The sequence below is a fragment of the Phyllostomus discolor genome, chromosome 7 (assembly GCF_004126475.2).
Source record: "Phyllostomus discolor isolate MPI-MPIP mPhyDis1 chromosome 7, mPhyDis1.pri.v3, whole genome shotgun sequence".
In the NCBI taxonomy this organism is placed as follows: domain Eukaryota; kingdom Metazoa; phylum Chordata; class Mammalia; order Chiroptera; family Phyllostomidae; genus Phyllostomus; species Phyllostomus discolor.
In genome coordinates this window covers 118,834,160-118,857,543 of record NC_040909.2, presented here as the reverse complement: position 1 = coordinate 118,857,543, position 23,384 = coordinate 118,834,160, and the positions used below count along the sequence as shown (strand labels likewise).

The following is a 23,384-nucleotide window of genomic DNA, read 5'->3' as shown; positions in this document are numbered from 1 at the left end:
TTGTGTGAATTGTGTGTTCAGGACACACACACACACACACACAAAATAAATGACAATTCAACTTCATCAAAACAAAGCTTTTCTGTACATCAAAACAGAGTTTCTTTTCTTGTAAAGGCACCATTAAGAGAACAAAGGCAAACCATGGACTGGGAAATGGTATTCCCAGTACTTATATCAAACATGTAGGGCCTATGTTCTTAATATATAAAGAAGCCCTACTACAAATTCATAGTAAAAGACAACCCAGTTTTTAAAATGGTCCAGTGAATTATAGAGACATGTCACAATAGAAGATATATGAATGCCTAGTAAGCACAATGAAAACTAATCATTATTAGTCATTAGGGAAATACATATTAAAGCCAGATGAGACACCATTACATGGCAGAAACTGAAGAGGTTGACATCAAACATTGGGGAGGACATGGAGCACTAGCAACTTGTCCTTTGCTGGTTGGAGAGGAAATGATACAATGACTTTGACAAACAGTTTAGCAGTTTCTCACCCAGTTAAATATATAGTTTGTTGCACAGAGGTTCTACTTCTAGATAGTTACCCAAGAGAAATGAAAGGCATGTTAAAAAGTAAAACATTCCCCTCCTCAGGTGTTTAGAATTATATTCCTACCAACTCTATTTATAAAAGCCAAAAAATGGGAACAGCTCAGTGATCATGAAAAAGTGAACGAATGAGTAAGCACATGTGGTAGTATATTCATACCATTAAATGCTACCTTGCAATTAAAAAAGAATGAACTGTGGATAAACACAACAATATGAATGAATGTCAGAAACAGGTGGAATGAAAGAAGCCAGAGACAAAGGAATATACACTGTTTGATTCCACATATGTAGCGTTCTAGAGCTGGCAGCACTAATCTGGGGTGGTTCAAATCAGAGCAGTGGTCTGCTCTGAGATGTTAGAGGATTGCCTGGAGAAAGAACCAGGGGACCTTTCTGGATGGCTCAGTATCTTCCTTGGGTCATACAGATGTATGCATTTGTAAAACTCAATGAATCCTACACTTAAAACCTGTGATTTTAGTCTAAATTATACGTCAGTAAAAGGAGTATGTTAAAAAAAGGTAAACAAAGGCCAACAGTCTTACAAAACTAGAATCTTCCGCCCCCACTGTCATGCCTCTTTGCAGATCTGTTGTCCTTGGTACTTCATGCCCCAATCATTTGGATTCATAAAGTTAATTCTTTTTCATTATATATCATGTTCCAGTAGTGACTGAATTCAGGGACAGATTAATAAGTAGTTTGGAACCTGAATTTAAAAAATGGTCAGATTTGGTCAGAAGTGGGTATAAGTTAGATAGTTACACTCTAATATATAATTCTTAACTACTACTATGTGACCCGTGTGAGTTTTTGGTGTGAGTCTAAATTCTGGGAGTGGGAGAAATACATATTTAATTTTTTTAAGCCTTAAAAGCAGATATCCTGAATTTATTAATGGAGAACTGTGATGACTTGGTTATACTTTTTAATATATTATTTCAAAAACTCAGTTATCTGAAAGGTTCTTTTAAAATATTTTGTACTTCCTCATATTCTATTTAAACATACTTTGTGTGTGGGGGAGAGATTTGAGGGTAGCACCCCAACATGGTAAATGAGCTAGAACATACTGTGAAATGTAAGTCATTAAGCAGTAACTCACCAGTCGTCTGTGAGGATAGCTGGACACATGCAGACAGTTCCAGCATTTTCTACACGAACATAGACCGGCATTGTTTTTCCATTAAGTTTGATGTGCTTGATTATTATGTTACAAAAGGTCATTACGATGATGTATAGGTGGGATCGTTGGTTTAAAAACACACGATCTTCTGTACTGGATTAGATTATTTGTATCTCATTTTCAGATAATGTTTCTTCTCTCATTCGAAGAATAACTAGTGTACAGTTTATTATGTATGCGGTTTTATGTTCCTTGTGGCTTGCATAGCAGATTTGATAATAGTATTTAAATGTAGAAGGGCAGTTATGCAAATTTAATGATGGATCAGAATTTTTTTACAACTGAGATTGCATGCACTCTTTCTAACTTCTTAGGTAGCCGCCGACTGAGTACAGTATTTATCCATTCTGGTCACTGGATGAAGTTCATTAGGAGTTCTTTACCTACAGTTTTTGCAGAGAGGCAGAAGAGTGTAGTAGTGAAGAGCATGCACTTGGAGCCAGGCTGCTTGACTAGCTTGTGACCTTGGCGAGTTCTTAACTTCTCAGTTTTTTTTCTCACTTGCATAACGATGTTAATAGTATGTACTTTTTTGGTTGTGGTGAGCAATAAATGAGTTAAAACATGTAAAGTGCTTAAGACAGCACCTGGAATATGGTAACCACTAGGTCAATATAAATTGCTGTTATTATTTTATTATTATCATTATTCATCATCATCATTATCAAAATTAGCTTTCTCTGTACAAAATATAAGTAAACCTGGGCATTATTGTTTGTGGTGGTAATTTTTAAAGCTGATGATACGAACTCATATTACATAAGAAAGATAATTTGTATAGTCTCTTAAAATAAGTAGTTTCAGAAAATTTTAAAGTGCTGTAATTAATTCATGGGGTAGTGATAATAACAACCTTGAAAAAGAATAGTTGATAAGGTTGCATGTTCTATTGGATAATTATGATAATAGTTGTTATTGTGTTCTTGCAGTTGTTGGTTAGCAATTGTGTTCCCGGGCATGGGTCAGTATGGCACGCATGCTCCAGAGTGGCACGTGGAAAAGGCTGCTTTGCTGTGGAACGGCTACCACCCCTCGCTTTTCTCTGTGTTACAGCCAGGGCTGCTCCCAGAGCAGCGTACTTGGATTTTCCTTCCTGTGCCAGAGGCACATGGGCAGCGCCCTGTCCTCTGTCCGCTGTGTGCCCTGACTCAGCTCGCTCGCTCGCGCGCGCTTTCTCTCTCTCTCTCTCTCTCTCTCTCTCTCCACTGCTGCGTCAGGCCTCAGTCTCAGGATTCCTTCCTAGGCCCTTTATATTGCATTTGGAATTTGTGTTTAACAGCTTAACTGTACAGAATTAGATTTTTAAATAGAGACTGTATTAACTTTTTTCCTATATTACCAAAGTTATTTCTTTCTAATGCCTACATTTCTTTTCTGTATTTCTTTTAAAATTTCATTTCGTTAAAATCTGTATTTTAAAAATTAACATTTGGATTGCTTTAACATTGTCTGACCTTTCGTTAATAATTATTATATACATTATGGCTACCAGCTTGTGGAAATAAAGTTAACTGGCTCCACACACACAGAGGTCCCTTTAGCTACAGGCCCTTTCCAGGTAACTTCCTGCACCCACCCCCACCCGTCCCCAGCGACTTAACCTCAGGTTTGTGCTGCTTGTGTTCCTGTTACTTACGTTCCGTAACACGCCGCACACTTGCACAACGACAGTACTTTCTGGGTTGTCCTACTCTTTCGAATTACTCATCAAGCTAATAGTATTGACATAACTATTCCCAGTGGTACTTTCTTGTTTGTTTATTAAATCTAAATTATTTACCCTTGGATTATAGATTTCCCATCATATACAAAACTAAAATGAACACAGTATTTGGTAAAACAACTTGCGGACACCTGAAAGGTAATTTCTACGGAAGATTCTTCTGTTTGCTATTGGTTGTATAATTTACATAGTTGCTTAATATTACATTACTTTTCTCATTTAAACTTCTAGCTTGGAGATTTCCTTCATTAAGAAGAATGAAGGACTGACCTGGCCGGAGCTAGTAGTGGGTGATAAACAAGGGGAATATATAAGAGACTCAGCCCAATGTGCTGCAATAGCTGAACGCTTGATGCATTTGACCTCTGAAGAACTGGTAAGCAATTGCAATAGTAGTTTGACTTTCTAAAGATCAGAAATATGAGGATTATGCCATATTTTGAAACATTATTTTGCTTTTCTAAAATAAAAAACAGATTAAGTATTACTGACCCGTGTTTCAATATGGCTTAAAATTCTAGTATCCATCCTTACACTATTTGAATACATATATAGGGGGGCATGTTGTGTAGGGTAGATGTACATGTGTGCGTGTATCTCTGTCCACGTACACAATCGTGCATGCTTAACGACAGAGATACGTTCTGAGAAATGCCTCATTAGACAGTTTTGTCATTGTGCAAACATCATGGAGTGCACCCACACAAACCTGGATGGCACAGCCTCTTGTTCCTAGGCTGCAAGCCTCTGCAGTCTGTTACTGTACATGTCAACACCAGATTAAGTCAAGCACAAGAGAAAATGATGGAATGAAGAGACATGATAAGAATGAGATGTATGAGGCTGCTGCTGGCTTAATATGGCATACTGTTCTATAGCAAACTCTTTATAAGTAGAAATAGTACAATCTAAAATAGTTAAAAGTATAGTAAACTCATAAACCAATAACAGTCCTGTAACAGTCATGTATCAAGCGTACCTAATTGCATGTGCTGTACTTTTATACATCTGGCAGCACGGGAGGTGTGTTTACACCAGCATCACCACAGAAATCCCGAGTGATGCCTTCCACTGCAGCCTGTGACAGCTGCGACATCACTAGGCGAGAGCAGTTTTTCAGCCCCCATTATAATCTTATGGGATGGCCATTGTGTGTGTGTGTGTGTGTGTGTGTGTGTGTGTGTAGACATATATATTCTCCTTTAGAAGAATAGACTGACCAGTGCTGACAGGAATAAAAATCATGATTTTACTGTCTACCTTGCTAATAACCTACTTATCGTCACTGAAATTTTCTAGGTGATCTTACGATATCACCAGGGTGTATATATAATATACAGTATGATTAGCTTTAGTTGACAATTCATAATGATGACAGTATACTTACTGCCATCTGAAATTACAGTGATGAAGAAAACTATATGAAGAGATATTTATACTATATAGTTAGTTACATCCTAAGGTAAAAAGGAAAGATTAGAATATTTAAAGTAAATATCTCTGTCAAAAGAAAACATAAGCCAAAATGGAGGACACCAAGTTCCATGTTTGCCAGCAGTGATTAAACATTTCAGGAATCACTGGAGCTCATAAATGAGACTATAAAACTGATTTCACAGACCTGGTGCAATAAGCCATGAAGACTCCATTGCCCTGTGTTCGCGCATTCAGCACGTATTTACTGCGATAGGGCTCTGGGATATGGTAGTGATGGTCACGGGGGCCAGTTTTGAGGGTGTAGGTAATTACTGCTGCCTCTTCACACTTGACGATTTCCAAGGAGTATGGTTATATGTGAATAAGTAATTTACGCCTGAATCCCAGTGCGTTCCTTATTACATTTAGGGGGGAAAATGAATGTAGACTCTTGTCACCTGCAACTGAAGTCAGTTTTGTGTTTTTCAAATCTTTATACTTTTTCTTGCCTTACTGCATGGTTAGAACCTCTGCTCCACCGTAACACAGAAATGGTGAAGAGTGAAAATAGACATCCTCACCTTACTCTTATTTGGAAAAAAGAATTGAATATTTCACCATTAAATATGGTGATTCTTTTCATCACAATTGAGCAAATTTCCTTTATTCCCAATATATTGATAGTTTTTATCATGAAAAGCTGTAGAATTTTGTTAAATGCATTCTTTTTACTTGCAGGATAAACCCTGCTTGGTTATCATATATTATCCTTTTTTACGTATTACTGGTTTTGGCTTGCTAATATGTTATTGAGGAGTTTTGCATCTATGTTTGTGAGAAATATTGTTGGTAGTTTTTTGTTTTGTTTTGCCTTTTTACTGTTTGTTTTTTTGTGTGTGTGTGTTTTTTTTTTTAATCCAGTGTTGGTATCTGGATAATTCAGACTTCATAAAATGAGTACTGAGGTGTTGTTGTTTTTTCTTGTTCTATTTCTGGAAGAAATTGTGTAGCATTGGCATTATCTCTTCTTTAAATGTTTGATAGAATTTCCAGTGAAATATCTAGAGTAGAGGTTTTCTTTTTTTTTTTTAAGCCATAAATTTAATTTCTTTAATAGATACAGGATTATTTTGGGTGTTTATTTTCATTGATTTTTTTTCAGTTTTCAGTATTATTCATTTCTGTTATTACATTTTTTTCTCCGTTTTGCTTACTCTGGCTCTGGATCTGTTTGTGTCCCCCCTTCCCTTTTGGTTAAGTAAAAGCTTAGATGATTGATTTTTTATGTTTTCTGGCATGAAAGGATTTAATGCTCTATACACTACTTTAACTGCATCCCCCAAATTGTCAGTCTGTCTTAACCCCATTGGGGAGTGATCTGGTTTGATGCTGGATTTCAGTTTTTTACATGGTTGATATTTATTCCTTGTTTATTCTTACTCATACGGCAGAACTTTCATGAATCTCGGTTGAAAGTCTGGGTTGTTTACCAAGGGCTTCTCCGCCTGTGTGGGCCATGATATTCCCAATTTTGTCTCCCAAGCACCTTGTTCATATCAAAACTCAGCTTTTCAGTCCCTTATCTGCTGCTTCCCACCTGTCTTTTTCAATTCAGCTTGGAAATCAGTTTTTAATTATTGCTGTGGTATTAATATTTTTAAGTATGAAGAAATACATTCTCTTATTGTTTGCTTATATAGTTATTTTATTTTCTGGTCTAAGAATCCAAATCCAGATAAAGGAAAACCTCCTTGTAATGCTCAAGAATTAGAAGAATGTGACATTTTCTTTGAAGAGAGTTCCAGTTTATGCAGATTCGATGGCAATACACTAAAAACTACTCACGTGGTAAGTTCTTGATGATGCTTTTCCTAAAAATTTTTGAAGAAATAGAAGTTACTTAGATGAAATGATAATTGATTGAACAAATATATATATTTTGCAAAGATGTCTTAATTATCGGTCATAAAGGGGCAACTTTTCATAGCACCATCCCCAGTTTAATTCCCTTTTTCCATGGAGCTTGTTCTGTCATTGGGGGGATTTGTCTAATAGAGTTACAGAAGACAGAAGTCAGATTAGTAAGACATAGACTAAGTCATGACACTCTATATTCTCATTAGGAGTGTTTGCAGTTATTACCTGTTAGTGCATTTTTACTTTCCTCTTCAGTTTTTTTTGTTTGATCTTTACTAATTGCTGTCTTGTTTTTTGTTTTTTGTTGTTTTTTTTTTACTGTTGACTGTTTCATATATTATTTCTATTTCTTCTTTGTGAAGAATTTTTTAACTTGTTTTAGTATTTCTCATTGATTTGTGTAACCTATTATAAACTTAGTAAACCCTTCTATATCAACTGATGGAATTGTTTCCTGTTTTTTTTTCTCTGTTTTGGAATTTTTATTTGACTCCTTAATTCATTTGGGTTTTTTCCCCTCTCTGGTATGACACAAATATAGAAATTGGTTCATTTTTTCCTCTCAAATCTGCATTCTGTTCAAAAGCTTTGAGAGTTGTGCATCTAGGCACTGAAGAATGCCGTCTATACTGGCTTGGTGTAATTCCCATTTCCCAGGGTGTGGTCCTCAGCTTTGTAGATGTAGATTTTTTTAAAATTCAGAACTTTTTAAATATATTTGCTTAGGTGAATCATTAATCATTACTTAATACAATATAACTACAGGCATGTTCATAGAGTTGTTTATGTGAAAAGGGTCTTCATAGTAAATCAGTGGCTAATTTAGAGCTTTGCATGCAGAAATTAATTTAGCCTTATTACTAAAATCAGAAATGTTTTGCTGTAGGAGTCACAGTCCAAGCAAAAGCAATAGAAAAGAGAACAATTTCTGGCTGGCGTAGCTCGGTGGATTGAGCGCGGGCTGGGAACCAAAGTGTCCCAGGTTCGATTCCCAGCCAGGGTACATGCCTCGGTTGCAGGCCATAACCCCCAGCAACCGCACATTGATGTTTCTCTCCCTCTCTCTCTCTCTCTCTCTCTCTCTCTCTCTCTCTCTCTCTCTCTCTCTCCCCCCTCCCTCCCTTCCCTCTCTAAAAATAAATAAAATCTTAAAAAAAAAAAAGAAAAGAGAACAATTTGGTCTTTTGTTATTTTATTTTTAGACCTCTCAGTCTTTGATATAGGTCAAGAAAATGCTTTAAAATGCCAGGTTTGGCCTCATGTGTTTCTTTGTCTTGCAGAGGTTGAGGTGAAAGTATAGTCCATCAAAAATGTATAGACCCCAAGTCCAAAGTGTCCTGGGAACTCCATTTAAGAGAGTTACCTGTTCCTCTCACTCACCAACCTTTCCTGGTCTTTTTTGGATACTTAACTTTCTTTAACTGATGGCTGCTTATTAGAGTACTCAAAGGAATTATAAAAATGAGCACTTTTAGAGTATATACCTACTTAAACAACTGAGTTGGAATGGCAGAAGACCAGCCTCTAGGCAAAGTGTCATTAAAGTCCCAAAATTAAAACTTTACTCTTAGAATTTCTATACCTGCACTTCTCTCTTTCCTACCACTCACCTTTGGTTTTGATATCACAATTTACATCGTTTTGTCTCACGAATCCCTTAAATTATTGCAGTTATAATTATTTTTACCACTTTTTATTTTTAATTTTTATACTAGCTTTATAAATGATTAACCCACCACCTTTATAACCTTAGATTATTCTGAAAGTTACTATATGTTTACCTTTATTGGTGAGATTTAAACTTAGATTTAACATTTCTTGTAAGACTACTCAGGTGGTGATGAACTCCTTCAGCTTTTTTTGTCTGGCAAGTGTTTTACATGTGTATTAAATAATGAGCAAAAAAGAAAAAGGACTCACGGACACAAACAACAGTGTGGTGATTACAGGGGCCGGGGTTGGGGATAAGGGGATTACACAGTAATGGGAAAAAATACAATAAAAAAATAAATTCAATAAGAAAAGAAAAAAATTAGATGGTTGCACTTCACGCCAGTGCTTTAAGATAAACAGATACGCTTTTCACAGGAAGCCTAGGTGCTTTGCAGTCAGCTGCCTCTGCGTGGAGCTTTGAGGCGTGAGTCCACCTGTGAGAACCCTTTCAGAACCGTTTCTGAGGTCACTATAGCCCTGTAGGTTTTGGGGATGCAAGCCCCTTTCAGCTTTGAAAGCTAGATGTCGTAGGGCCTCGTTTTCAGAGGCAAGTCTTAAAAGTTATGGTGCTTGATTTGTGGGGTTCAAATTCATTGCTCCTCAGGGAGACGCCCAGGGTTTTGAGTTCCTTTCCAATTATGGGTCATTGCGCCAAGAGTGGGTGGGTTTTTTCTAGTTCCCCTGGTGTGTAGGAGTTGCTCAGCTAGTTTTTAGGGTTTTTGTTGTTGTAAAGAGGAAATTGATCCATATGTAGCTGTAGATTTGGTGTGTTCACATGAGGAGGTGAGAGTTCAGGGTCTTCCTGTATCTCCATCTTCACCTGGAACCTTCTAAAGATTCTGGTGTGTGTTTCAGGTGTGTTATATTTGCGAACAGAGATGTTTTTCACAATTACAAGTGCTTTCATTTTTTTGTTATTCTTCATTTTTTTATAAATATAGGTAAAGACTCAGTGAAGTAAAATTGCATAAATATTGCTGTTTGAGTTTAATTGGAATAGCTAGCTATAAATTGAACAGCTCCAATAATAAGTAATAAGTCCATCTTTTTTTCTAAAGGCAGATTTGGTTTATCTGCACATTGTATGCAAGTCAAGATCTCCCTGGTCAAATAGTTCCTTGGTGTACTCAAGAGAGTACGAGTGGGCTGGCCATCGGAGGAAAGGAATGAAGGAGGCGGCAATGTTCTGGAGATTGATTGCCACGTCCGCTGGTGGAATCATGTAGAGCTTTATCAGCCGTTCGTTCCTCTTTCTGCACTGTTTGCCTCGAGTTCTCTTTGCTTGATTTCATTTGTCCTGGCTTTGGATAATTTAAAATTACCTGGATATGGAAAGGTCAATCAATATATGTCCTTATAGTTTGAGGGAAGAAATACAGTAACAAAAAGGTCAGAACTCTATACTGTAAATGACAGATTTTTCAAAATGTAAAATTCCCTGAAAGAAATGTAAATTTGGGGTTAGAGTTTGGCATTTGGACAGTGAAGTTTTAAATGAGTAGATGCAGCAGCACAATAAAACAGAAATATTAAATATCAGAACTGAAGAAGAAAAGTTATAAAGATGGAGTCACTGGGGTATAAAGCTCATATCAGAATTTAAATGCATTTGAAGATGAATTACTTTTGCTTCTATCTAGAGCTTTACTAGATGTACTTTGTGTTTGCCACTGCCAGTGTAGTAGCTATTGAACATTTGAAATGTGGCCTGTCTGAATTGAGATGTCCTGTAAATGTAAAATAGACGAGATTTTGAAGTAGCCTGAAAAAAGAACAACGTATATTAATAATAACTTTTATATGAATGTTTGGGTTAAGATGATAATATTTGGAATGTGTTTAATTTTTAGAATAAATTTTATTTAACTAATTCTGTTTTTTACTTTTTAATATGGCTACTAGAAAATTTAAAATGTATGTACATTCTTTGCATTTTGTTCTATTGGACAGCAGTGGTCTATAAGTGATCAGATTACAGACTTGGGCAGCCAAAGGTGATAGGATGTTTGAGTTTAAATTACAGTGAGTTTCTCAAATCACATGATAATCATCATGTACTACTTAAAATATGAGATTGAAACAGCTGAAAAGAATATTTGCAACTTTTATACCTGAATAGAGGATTTACAAACAGGAAATAATTGTTTAGTGTACTGTCATTTTGAAAGCTAGTAGAAAAGGCATATACTCGATACACTAATTTTTTTCCCCAAAAGATATTAAGGATAGGATCAGAAGATAATAGAGGAAGAAAATACTCTTAGAAAGTATATAAGCCAGTGGTTCTCAGGCCTTTTGGTCTCAGGACCCTTCACATTCTTAAGTTCCTTGGGATACATAATCTTTTTGTTTATTTGGATTTATCTATCAATTTGACCATATTAGAAATGAACCTATATAATAATTTCTCTGCTGGGCTGCCTTAAGAAGGAGTATAGACTGGGCAGATTAAACATAAATTTGTTTTCTCTTGGTGCTGGAGGCTAGAAGTCTGCCACCAAGGTGTTAGCGTGGTTAGAACCTTCTGCAGCTTCTCTCTCTGACTGTAGATGGCTGTTGTGTCCTTGTCTTTCCATGGTCTTCCTCTGCATGTGACTGTGTCCTAATTGCCTCTTATAAGGACATCAGTGCTGTTGGATTTGGACCCACCCTTAGGGCCTCTTTTCAGCTCCTTTCTCCAGAGATGGTCACATTCTGAGGTGCTGGGGGTTAGGACTTTAACATGGATTTTGAGGGGATATATAGCTCAGTCTATAATAATATCCTTCATTTAGATTTTAGCACATGTTGAGTTTTGCCACATTTATTTTTTCTGTTTTTCCACCTCCTTTTTGCTGAAACATTTAGGGATGAGTTGTACATGCTGTGTCCCTTTACCCCAGTTTTTTAAAATATAGCCACAATACAATTCAGGAAATTTAACTTTGATATAATAGTTTACCTAATACAGAGTCTATGTTTAAATTTTACCAAGTGCTCAAATAAAGTACTTTATAACAATTTTTTCCCCTGGTTTGGGACTTAACCCCATGTCACATATTGCATTTAGTTGTGATGCCTCTCTTCGTGACACCAACTTGACTCTATACCTTTTATGGACTGTCTCCAGAATTTCCTCAAGAGCAAGGTTCACTTGTTGCATTTTTGCTGGGAACACTACATAAATATTTCCTTTCCAGTGTATCACATTAAGAGGAACTTGGGAGTTTTTGCTACTTTTTTCCCTACTGTTGTGGTGTGAGGTTTAGCTCTGGGGTGTCACCCGGTTTCTCTGCTGTACGGTTCTCGTCTTCCTCTTTCAGTTACTAAAGTAATCCTAAGGCTTCAGTAGATTTTGTCATTTCTCTCTTCCTTTCCTTTCTGTGGTGGCTTTCTGTCTGCCATTTTTAGAATAATATCCAGGATCCATGATCTTCACACCCCCGTTAAACTTTCTGTGACTTACTGTATATACTTAAAATCAAAACACAACAAACACAAATTTCAAGCAAATATTTCACACAGCAGTACTATCCTTATTGTGTAGGACATACCTTAGCACTCCATTCCATACTATCTTGAGTGAAATAAAATAGAAGATTCTCTTCTGATCTACCAAACTGATTTTGCTACTAGTGCCGAGACCCGTAGTTTAAAATCCAGTCCTGATTGTCTTTCATTTTCAACCTTGCTTACTCTTCAGCCACTCTGGCTTCTCGCTTTTCCCCACATTGAACATGCTTCTCCTTTAGGGCCTTTGCATTTGTATTCTGTCTACCTGAAGGGTTCTGTCTTTCTTTACGTGTTCCCTTATTTTATTCATACCTTTGTTCACAAGTTACCTTCCACCCCTTAGTTACCAGTATCAGGTACAACCACGTTATCTCCTCACCTGCCTTCTCTTGTTTTTCCTCTTAGAAGTTTGTATTTTATATTTATATATTACTATTGTCTTATAGGCCCTCCTTTATATTTTTATATATGTCCTCCATTAGAATACTCCCTGAAATTTGATATTAATTATGATATAAACAGCTAAAGCTCCAACTGGATAATTTTCAGAATGAAAACATTATGTTTTTCCCTTATCTTTCTAAGTACTAATAGTTATTTTCTTTCTTACAGTTTTTAGTAAAGTAAAAATGTAAATGTATTCCCCCCAATTGCATTTTACATCACTTAGCTCAGATCTGGCATCTTCCTATGCTCAATCTCTAGTCAATGTTTAAATGTCTTTGATTTATTTAGTTTATTTCATGGATGGCTGTTCAAACAAAATTGCAACTCAAGATTTTATAAGACTTCTTTGCTCTTGCTTATAAACATCAATTTTAGACATGCCGCACATGTAAGGCTTATCAGCTGAACTGACCAAGCAGAATACACACATATTTTATAGTATGTGGATTACCGATCTGACATAGTGCCCCGTGAGGGACATACTCTGGTGATTGCTTAGTAACCACTATGAAATTGGCTTTTGGAGAGCATGCAGTTACAGTGGTTAAGTGCTGGAGGCAGCTGATCAATGTTTTTCTCGCACATTGATGTTTCTCTCTCTCACCCCCTTCCCTCTAAAAATAAATAAATAAAATCTTCAAAAAAAAAATAGAACATGGGTTTGGAAGCACATTGAACTTAAATCCCAGCACTTATTAGCATCTTAACTTAAATCTCTCAACCTCTTGAATTTAGTCTTCACTATTATAAAATGGGATCATATTCCTCATTCTCAGGAAGAGAATATTAAAGAAGGTGGTTATGAAATTATAGGAAATATGTATATATTGGTCTCTGTTCCCAGGTTGTGGCACAGAACTCCAAAATCCCTTGTAATTCTCCCCCCCCCCCCCCAAAAAAAGCACTAGGAGCATCTTTTGTTTTAATATTTGGTCTTTGATCTGGTTCCTGACACAGAGCTCCTCAATCTGCTAGAATTTATTCCTAGGTGATAGGAGTGTCTTTTGTTCTAATGGAGCAACTCTTGGTGGGTTCCAAGATAACTTCCAATGGGGAGTGGCCCCCAGAAAGACCAGGTCATGGTTCCGAGCTTGGAACTTTCAGCTCTATCTCTCGTCCTCCAGGAAGAGGAGAGGGACTGGCTGAGTTAAAGATTGATCATTCCCATGTGATGAAACTGCCATGAAAATCCCCAAAATACAGGGTTCATAGAGGTTCCGTGTTGCTGTACACATGGAAGTACCAGGGTGGCATGCTTGGCAGGGGAATGGAAGCTCGGAGTGCCTTTCTCTCTCGTTCTCACTATGTATCTCTTCCATTTGGATGTTCATCTCTGTCATGCCCTTTTATAATAAACTGGTAAATAAATGTAAGTTAAGTGTTTCTCTGAATTCTGTGAGACATTTTAGCAAGTTGTCAAACTCAAGGAGGGAATCATTAGAACCCTGATTTATAGCAATGAGTCAGGAGTGCAAGTGACAACTGAAACAGGCAACTGGTATCTAAAGTGACTGAGGAAAGGGGATCTTGTGGGACTGAGCCCCTAACCTGTGGAACCTGATGCTTTCTCCAGGTCGATTCTTTCTGAACTGAATTCAATTTTAGGACATCCAGCCGGCATCAAAGAAGTTTGGTGTGTGGACAGCCCACACATCCTGTGTCAGGAATGTTTTCAGTGTGGTAGTATTGTGAACGTAAAGGAGAAACACAGGTGTTTTTACTTACAGAGAATTTCATACACATTAAAAACAGTAAATTTTAGCATTCCTATGCACAGAATATAAATTTGGAATTCAAGTTTCATGTCATTCATTTTCAATCTGGCCTTCTAACAAATACTTTTTTTCTGAATAGATAAAGCCTTTTTCTTAATACTGTTTTTCCATTTAATTTGGCAATAGCACCGATTAAAGGTTATTGAATGTCTTCACTTTGATTTAATATACAGGAGTCTTTAATTGCTAAGTATTCAACAAAGAAAAGGAAAAGACAGTCAGTTGACTACATGAAAGTCATGTTTCAAACTTTCCTCTGGAGAATATTTTATCCAATGGTAGTCCACTCTACAAGAAATGGGTAACCTTAATAGTCCCGTATCTGTGAAGAGATTAAATTTATTAACCTTCTGACAAAGAAATCTCCAGATCTAGGTTGCTTCACTGGTGTGTGCTACCCAGCGAAGAAACAATAACAATTCCACAGGGACTATTCCCCAAAATAAAAGAGAAAAGAGCACCTCCCCCTTACTTTAGGAAGCCAGCATTACCCTGAGGGCAAAGGCATGACAAGATAAGTAAATGGGGAGACAAAAAAAAAAAAGAAACCAGTATCTATCCCTCTTGAATACAGACACAAAAATTCTCAGTAAAATGTTAGTAAATCTAATCCAGTGAGTAAAAAGGATAATACATCATGACCAAGTAGAGTTTATCTTGGAAATTCGAGATTGATTCAACATTCAGATGTTCATCAGTGTAATTCAGGTGATCGACAAAGAAGATATTTGACCACCCTAGTAGATACAGAAAAATAATGTGACAAAATTTAACCTCCATTTATGATAAAAGTGCTCAGCAAAGTAGGAATTGAAAGTAACTGTTACTCTCCTCCAAAAACCTAGCGTTAACAATATACTTCATGGTGAAAGACCAGTTGCTTCCCTAAGAAGGCAGTGCCCTCATTATTCCTCAGCATCATGCTGGAAATCCTAGCTAGTGTGCAAGGCAAGAAAAAGTAGTAAAAAGCATAAATTAGTATAATATATAAATATATAATATATTAACATACAGATGTTAGTATAAATTAGTATAAGAGCATAAAATAGTACAAGAGATTCCTGTACTGCCACGAGAAAAATGAAACCAAATACCTTTGGGGTATTAAAAGCAGTATTTACATGCAGGTCACTTATCTACTCTTGGCCCGCAACCTTTGAATGGAGTTGTGAGCTTATTCTCCTGTCATGGCTCCTGACCAGCCTAATAAGCATTAGCAGCCTTCTTGCAGTGGCATAACCTTTTTTATTTAGCAGCATGGTATACCTGGTTTTAAAATGAAGAATAGGAAGGCTAGGACTTACTAAGTACACAGTCTCTTATACATAAAGAAAAAAGAATTTTAAATTGTTTTTCTCATTAAAGGGAAGGTTTTGTCTCTCAGTAAGGTATTACCATCAGACTAGTTTATTATAATTTGTTTCTTAAACTTCCAGAACTTTGGCTTTCAATATATTGAAAGCATCCAAATCTTATTTGAAGAATAACTTGTTCACTTTTAGGGGAGCAGATCCCCAAACTCTTTACCGAAATATACTTATAGGAAAGTATAAAATTGAAAGTGATGGGCATATAGTTGAAACTATACATAAAATACAATTTATTTGACAATAAAATGACAAGCAAAATAATGAATTTTTGTACTTATTTTTGAAATAGTGCAAGAATTTAGAAATTTGGGTGTAAATTAAATATGCTAGAATTAGGACAGAGTAAAGGTATGTTATGGTTTTTATAGCTGTTATCATTTCCTGGACATAAAATTATATAAGTGAGCTATATGAGCTATATGAAGATCACATCAAAGTTGGTATGCTTTTCTCATTAACGTTGCTTATCTCATTTGTTTGATTTGGAATGCCAGGAATATTCAAAGCAGAGTGCATGGAAGATGTCTAGAATGGTAATAATGGACATTTGCATTTATTAAGGTTTTTTCTCAGTGCCAAGCATTGTTTAGGTACTTGAAATATCTCCTTTACTCAGCAAAACAGTTGTGAAATAAGTACTATTATTATTACTGTACTTACAGGAGAATAAAGTAGGGGCTAAGTATTCTACCCATAGTCACAGTCCTCACTCTCAAAGACCTACAAAGGGAACAGGGAGACATGTTCTATGGGAGAGGTATAAATAAACTGTTACGATACATTATTTCTTTTTGTTCATGGAGAAAACTGCTTGGAGGAGAAAATGCCTTTGAGTATGGCATAGAGTACGTGATGGGCAGAGGAAGTAAAGTGAGTGGAAAAGGCACAGCAGATAAAGAAGTGGGAAAGCAAGGGTGCAGTTTTGTAAATTGTGATCCACTTTTGCTAAGTGCTAGGTTTTGAGAAGCGTAATAGGAGCCAATATTGGGAAGGTATTTTGGGGTCAGTTTTAAGAAGCTTGCAGAAATACCATTCAAGTCAGTTTGGACATTTTTCTTCAAGCGCTGGCAAATCATGAGGAAGTATTATTGAAAAACTAAGGTTTTCTGAAGTGAGAACTAGAAGGTACTGAGAACTATGTACTCAGTTAAGTATGGAAGCTGCGGACCCTAATCACCTTCTAGTGGGTATTTCTTCAGTAGCTTTATCGTAAGATTTGTTGCTTTACAAAATCCTCAGCCAATTATTCTAACTGTAAGCTAGAATAAAACATTCCTAACTGAAAAGATAGATTAGCTTTGCTGGAAGTCTTTCTAAATAATAATTTCCTACATAAAAGATTCATTCAGAAGTATTTATCTAGAATATGGAGACAAGAGGACAAGCTTTTGGTTCTCAAGATAGTCTTGTGAGATATGTGATGTACTGGTTTCCTGTTGCTGCTATAACAAGTTACGCAGTATCAAAAGTGCACATTTATTCTCTTAAGTTCCAGGAGTCAGAAGCATTCAAGTTGTAGAGCTCAGGGGTCACTAGAATGGATATTTGGGGCTACATTCCTTCTGGAGGCTCTAAGGGGAGAGTCCATTTTCTTTCCCTTTCCAGCTTCTAGAGGTTGCCTGCATTCCTTAGTGGTGGTCTCAGCTTCCAAATTCTAAGCCAACAGCATAGCTCTCCTATCCCTCTGTTTTTGCTGTCCTGGCACCTTTGTGACTACCCCTCACTGCCATTTCCCTCTTACGGGAACCCTTACTAATATATTGAGCCCACCCAGATAACTCAGGGTTATCTCCCCAGTTCAAGATCATTCACTTTGTCACATCTGCAGAGTCCCCTTTGCCATGTAAGTTAACATATTCATAGGGTTCAGGGGATCAAGGTGAGGACAGCTTTGGGTGACATCATTCAGCCTGCCACAGGTAGTTTACACATGCATATTAATAATCTAACGTTGTATGATCAATAATCTGTTAGGAATAGTATACATGATGCTAGGGATTCTCAGAGTTCAGGCAGCTCATATAACCGTGAGAATAGGGAAGCTTCTTGAACAAGAGGTGGTTGAACTGAATCTTGGAAAATGGGACTCCATCAGCCAAGAAAGTGCAGGAAGAATCCAAGCTGTGCCAAGGGTGTGGCAGAAGCAGACTGTGTGATGTGCGATGGCTGGTTTTGTAATTAACAGTACTTTGACTCTACTCTATTGGAAGGATGTTCGTATAAGGTCTGTGGAAGCAGAAGAGAATGTCTGAGTCTGAGTAAGGGGCCCATCCCAAGAGACCTGCATCTCCATCTTATTATCGTGGGTGAGCTCTCTTGGTGTTAGCCTTTTTAAAAAATTCTTGTTTCTTCTACTACAGTGTCCCAATTTTTCCCCCTTGGCCCTCCTGCACCCAGCTGCCCCCTGCTCCCACAGTCAGTCCCCACACCATTGTCCATGTCCATGGGTCATTCATATAAGCTCTTTGACTAGTCCCTTCCCCCTCTTTGACTTGGGGCCGTCCCTTCTTCTCACTGTTGTACATTCAGGCACAAGAGGGTTAGAGATCAGTCACTTCCACTGTTAGTGCTCAATCCATTCTTAAGGTACTTGGCTCATTAAAGTAAATGCATTTTTATGAAAATATTATTTCAACTTGTATTTGTATTTCGATTACCTTTTTCTTCTGTGAAAGCCCTTGGTAAACAAGTGAGAATAGCAGTGGGTAGGAGTATGTGGGGGGGGGGTTATTCAGAGAAGAGAGTGAAGCAGTATTGGAATCAGTGAGTTGCTGGTGGTTTTGGAAATAAACCCGACTTAGCCAGTGATTATCGGCAGCACAGGGAGAGAAGGAATAGTCTGTGAACATTGTGTGCCGGCCTGTTCTCCTCCTACAGAAAACAGGCACCTACCCCACCCAAGAACCTACCTCCCTGCATTACTGGGGCTCCAGAAATTGGGTTGCTCCATCCCTGGATTCTCCTGTGACCAGTAGCCTGTTCTGACTTGGCTATACCAGTCAATCCTCTTGCTGGGGAGCCCACGCCACAGCTTTCCCTACTGAATACTGGTCAGGCCTCCACCTCTTCATTTTAACCATTGCATTCTCCAGTCTGCTCTAACAGTTATGGAAACAATGCCATACTTACCAAGTACTATGCACATTGTGTGTTTCCTACATTTGATGTGATCGTGTTGGTGTTTAGACATTTTAAATTGATAACATTTCTAGTAAAGAGTATCACTGCAATCTATTTCCGTTAAAAGAAGTATTCCTGTAGATGGAACCCACTTATGAGTCTCCATCTGATTACTTTATATTAAAATGAATGGCTTTAGCCATCAATATTTCAACAAAAGTTAACATAATAAACATGCTCGATATTGATATGTAGTTAAATAGCACACCAGAGTAAATTGTAAACTAACAGATATGAGTTTGAGCATTGTGATTTTTCTGTGTAGCCTTAAACGTTACTCAAGTTCCCTAAGTATGTTCTTTCATCTATTAGATGACTATAATAATAGCCTGTCAGTTCACATTAATATTTATAACATGCGTGGCATACAGATGTGCTCATAAAGCCTAGTAGCTGTCATTGTTCTTAGTAATTATTATTACAAGTTAGCCTTTGTATTCTGTGGTTTTGAAAATATTCGGCTTATAAGTTGGTATTTTATATCATATTTTAAACTAGTTATTAACAGTGAACGGGTGGTTTGTCGTAGTGGTTAAGAACACGGACTCTGGGTTCATATCTCAGGTCCATGACTTATTTCCAGGCTATTCTTGGGCAAGTTACTTAAGTGCCTTGTGCCTCACTTTCTCAGCTTTAAAATGTAGGTTTCTCCCAGGGCATTATGAAGAACTGATCAGGTTAAGTGTATAAAAAGTTTAGAACAGTCGCTGACTGACATAAAGTGTTAGGTCAGTTTTCGTCATCATTTTTAATAATTTGTTGAGTAAAACTTACATTTTTTGTGACTTTGTATTTCAGGTGAATCTCGGAAGCAACCAGTACCTTTTCTCAGTGGTCGTGGACCCAAAGGAAATGCCCGGCTTCTGCCTGCGCCACGATGTCGACGCCCTCCTCTGGCAGCCGCACGCCAGCAGCCAGCAAGACATGTGGGAGCAGATCGCGACTTTCAATGCTTTAGGTATGCAGCAAGCCCTTCGACAGCGTTTTCATTACACCAGAAATTGCACTCATCATTTTTTTAAGTTTTCTTTTTACTTTTTTAAAAATTTGAGCTGTCCTAATTACATTTGGATTGACCTACGCTGTAATATACTTGATCAATGTCAGTACTTTGGGAACGGTAAAACTAATCTGTTTCTGTGCTTGTACAGAAGATCAATGCAGAATAGAAATCAAAGTGGTTATCTAACCACTTGAATAGTTCTGCTCAATCATTTGTATATTCCAGTTAAGCCGTACAGTATTTGAATGTGAGCAGGGAGTTCGACAGTACCCTACATGGAACTTGTATTCAGGGCTCTTCAGAGTAATCTCCAAAAACGCCGTCGACTTGCTCTACGGCAGTGAACATTAGGAGACGTCTTTCATGGGTCACAAGTGCAGAGAGCCATTATAAATGAAAACACTTAGGGAAAATGATGATCAGCAGAAATAAAATTTATCCGGTAGAATAAAAGGGAAAATACCAACTTAAAAATAGGGCTTGAGAAATTTTAAACCATCTAATTGTAGACGTATGCAATAGTTGATTTTCTGTCAAAATACATAAGTAGTGTGAGGGAAAAAGGTTTTACATGAATTAGCTACAGTTATTGCCTTATTGAAAGGTTACTTTAAACTGGCAACAGGAAGTAAAGTTACGTACTTTGATTGCTAAATGTGTACACGACCCTAACTATAGAGATTTGTCAACTCTCCCCTAGAGTTAATAATACAGCTCTAAAGTGTTTAATTCAGACTCCGATGGCTTTTTATGACTTGAAATAAAGTTTGATTAAGTAATTTAACTGCACATTTCTAGCCTTTCCACTGTAATTTCTGTATATTTTATTCTCTATCTTCTTTTTTTAGTAAGAGGAAACAATTTTCATATGCTCACATCCTCTATTTGTATCCCCAAATCCCTTAGCATAGAAGATTGTGTTATGATTGAGCTTTAAGTTAAATCAGCATTATAGTCGATATGTAGTCTGAAGATATTATATACATTATTAATTTAGCCAAGGTTAGCCCAGAGAACTAATTCTGAGCTACTCAAATAGAAAGCTACATCCTCTTTTTCCCTTCTCAAACCCTGCTTAATATTAAAAAACAGAATATTCATCTAACTGTGCTCAGTGGTTCCTTTGCTCATTCATTGTCTGATGAACTTTACAGTATCCTTGTTTTATACTTTTTATCTCACATGTTATGGCTGAAAATCCTGATTTATATTTCATCTTTTTAAATCTGGAAATATAATTGTTAAGATTAATACTGGGTTTTTTCCCCATAGTTTAATTAGTTTTCAAGGGATATCCTAATGAAGTTTTTAAAAATTAGATACTTGAATTTTCTTTTAAGCTTGAAGTGGTCTCAAGGTTCTACTTCTGGGAGCTGAAGTACAACAAAATTCTGCACAGTGTTGGTACTGGCACATGAAAATACTAGCATAGAAATAATGAGAACATATTGTACCTGTTAGTACCTTCAGGAATAGGGCCTGCATTTTGAACTCACTCCTGAAATAACTTTACAATGGTATCCTGTAAACATTTTCCCATTTATTTGTTTGGAAAAATATATATAATGACCTGTTATTGATGAACCTAATTATTAAATTAGCAATTAAAGATATGTTGGCATGTTTTAGCATTTAAATTTTTAGATTTTTAGTGGTTTAATTATTCATGGAAATTATATGGTGCTATATTGCTCTTTTCTTGAAGAGACGAAACCCTGTCTATTTTGTTTCTTACGTATTAAAGCTCTATATTTGCATCATTTGGGAGAGATTGATTGTGGTTACTCATTAATGTTCATTGTTGAGTGTTTCTGGTATATATTTAATTTAGGCATTTTAATTTGTAATAAATTTGTGAAATGTTAAATCACAGCCTTTCTCCTTCTGTTTAATAGATAGTTTGTCTTTTGTTTGTCTCATATTTCTTGGCAGGCTACGTGCAAGCATCAAAGAGAGACAAGAAGTTTTTCACCTGTGCCCCAGATTACTCCTATGCGGCCCTCTGCGAGTGCCTCCGCCGAGTGTTCATCTACCGCCAGCCCGCGCCCATGTCCACTGTGCTCTACAACAGAAAGGAAGGCCGGCAAGTAGGGCAGGTTGCTAAGCAGCAAGTAGCAAGCCTAGAAACCAATGATCCTATTTTGGGCTTTCAAGCAACAAATGAGAGATTATTTGTTCTGACTACCAGAAACCTCTTTTTAATAAAGGTGAAAACAGAGCATTAGTGAATCCAGCATGCTGGCCTCTCTGTGCTGGGAAAAGTGTCAGCGGTCACTGGGAGGCTGGGCAGTTGTACTGTAACCTGTTAAGTGTGAATGTGTTAAATAAAATTATCCTGTATGAATTTTTATTTTTTAAAGGATACTGGAAATCTATTCAAGAGATTATTCTATAAAGGCTATGGAAGAAACCTGCAAATTAAGAAAAAAAAATGGCTTCTGCAAAAAACATAAAGATACTACTAGCAGTATAATTGTTTTTTAAAGACAGAAGCTATGATCTTTTATATGAAAAAATGTACAATTCAGTGTTTAATAAGAATATTTATCGTGTACTCTTTGTTCACTGATACAATTTCTACATCCTGTACCAATGGAATGGATAGGATAATTGTTAAAATGTCGATTCTTGTAAATAAGTAAATGAACTGAATAGCTGGGGCAGCGGGGGAAGTATAAGAGGAGTACAGCAGGCCTAATGTTGTTCAAGTTGGCTGAGAGACCTTAGGTGTTTCAAATTGAGTGCAGTTCATTTGGTTTTTATCCATTTGCTCCTTCACAGACAGAGATGGTAAGATTCTACAAAGAGTAGCTCTTATCCATCACTGTGTAAGAAACCACCCCAAAACTCAGGGGTTTAAAACAAGGAAGTTTTATAATTTCTCATGATTCAGTGACTCGGCTGTCTGTGTTGTGCACGGCTTCTCATCCCCCAGTAGACTAGGCTGTGCTTCTTCCCGTGAGAGAGAAAACATTCCAGAAGGGCAAGCCTTTGCGTATGAGACCTTGCCAAGCCTGTGCTTCCATCATACTTGGTCATCTTCCATTGAACAAAGCAAGTCACGTGGCCAAGTTGGAGTCGGTGTGAAAGGGCATATATAAGGATACAGACAGCAGGGGGTATGATTCATTGGGGGCCAGTAATATAACAATCTACAACACAAATTAAAATTTGTCCTTGTATCTCTTATATTTCCACAGTAATGAAAAAAATTTTATTTATACATTAAATATTTTTTGCCTTGAATTTTAGCTTCTCATTGTATTTCTTTGGGTTTCTTTAGATGTGCATTTAGCAGAAAAATTGTTTACTTTTTATGCTTTTTAGTTATGCTTATATAATGTCAAGTTGTATTTTATATTTCAATAAGGAAGTTGAGACCTTAATACGAGAGGCAGAAAATGAAGAAAAGATATATAAGATAGAAAATATTGGGTTGGCCAAGAAGTCTGTTTAGTTTTTTCCATAATATAAAAGACACATTTTTCATTTTCATCAATAACTTGATTGATTGGGATATTTTGAGTACATCGGCTCTCTCCCAACCATTGGCTTCTAGTGGGTTGAGGCCAGGGTTGTTGCTAAACATCTTCCA

The 23,384-nt window shown here is 36.9% G+C and overlaps 1 protein-coding gene across 3 annotated transcripts in view; it reads left to right on the top strand.

The window, feature by feature from the left end:
- NUDCD1 (NudC domain containing 1) overlaps positions 1-22,993 on the top strand; it is a 55,911-nt gene extending 32,918 nt beyond the window's left edge. For all 3 annotated transcript variants that reach the window (XM_036031358.1, XM_036031359.1, XM_028534007.2), the window contains exons 7-10: positions 3,708-3,852; positions 6,615-6,740; positions 19,585-19,744; positions 21,722-22,993. In XM_036031358.1, the coding sequence (XP_035887251.1) occupies positions 3,708-3,852; positions 6,615-6,740; positions 19,585-19,744; positions 21,722-22,014 (724 nt within the window). In that variant the 3' untranslated portion in view covers positions 22,015-22,993. The remainder of the gene's footprint in view (positions 1-3,707; positions 3,853-6,614; positions 6,741-19,584; positions 19,745-21,721) is intronic.
- The last annotated feature ends 391 nt before the right edge of the window (positions 22,994-23,384 follow it).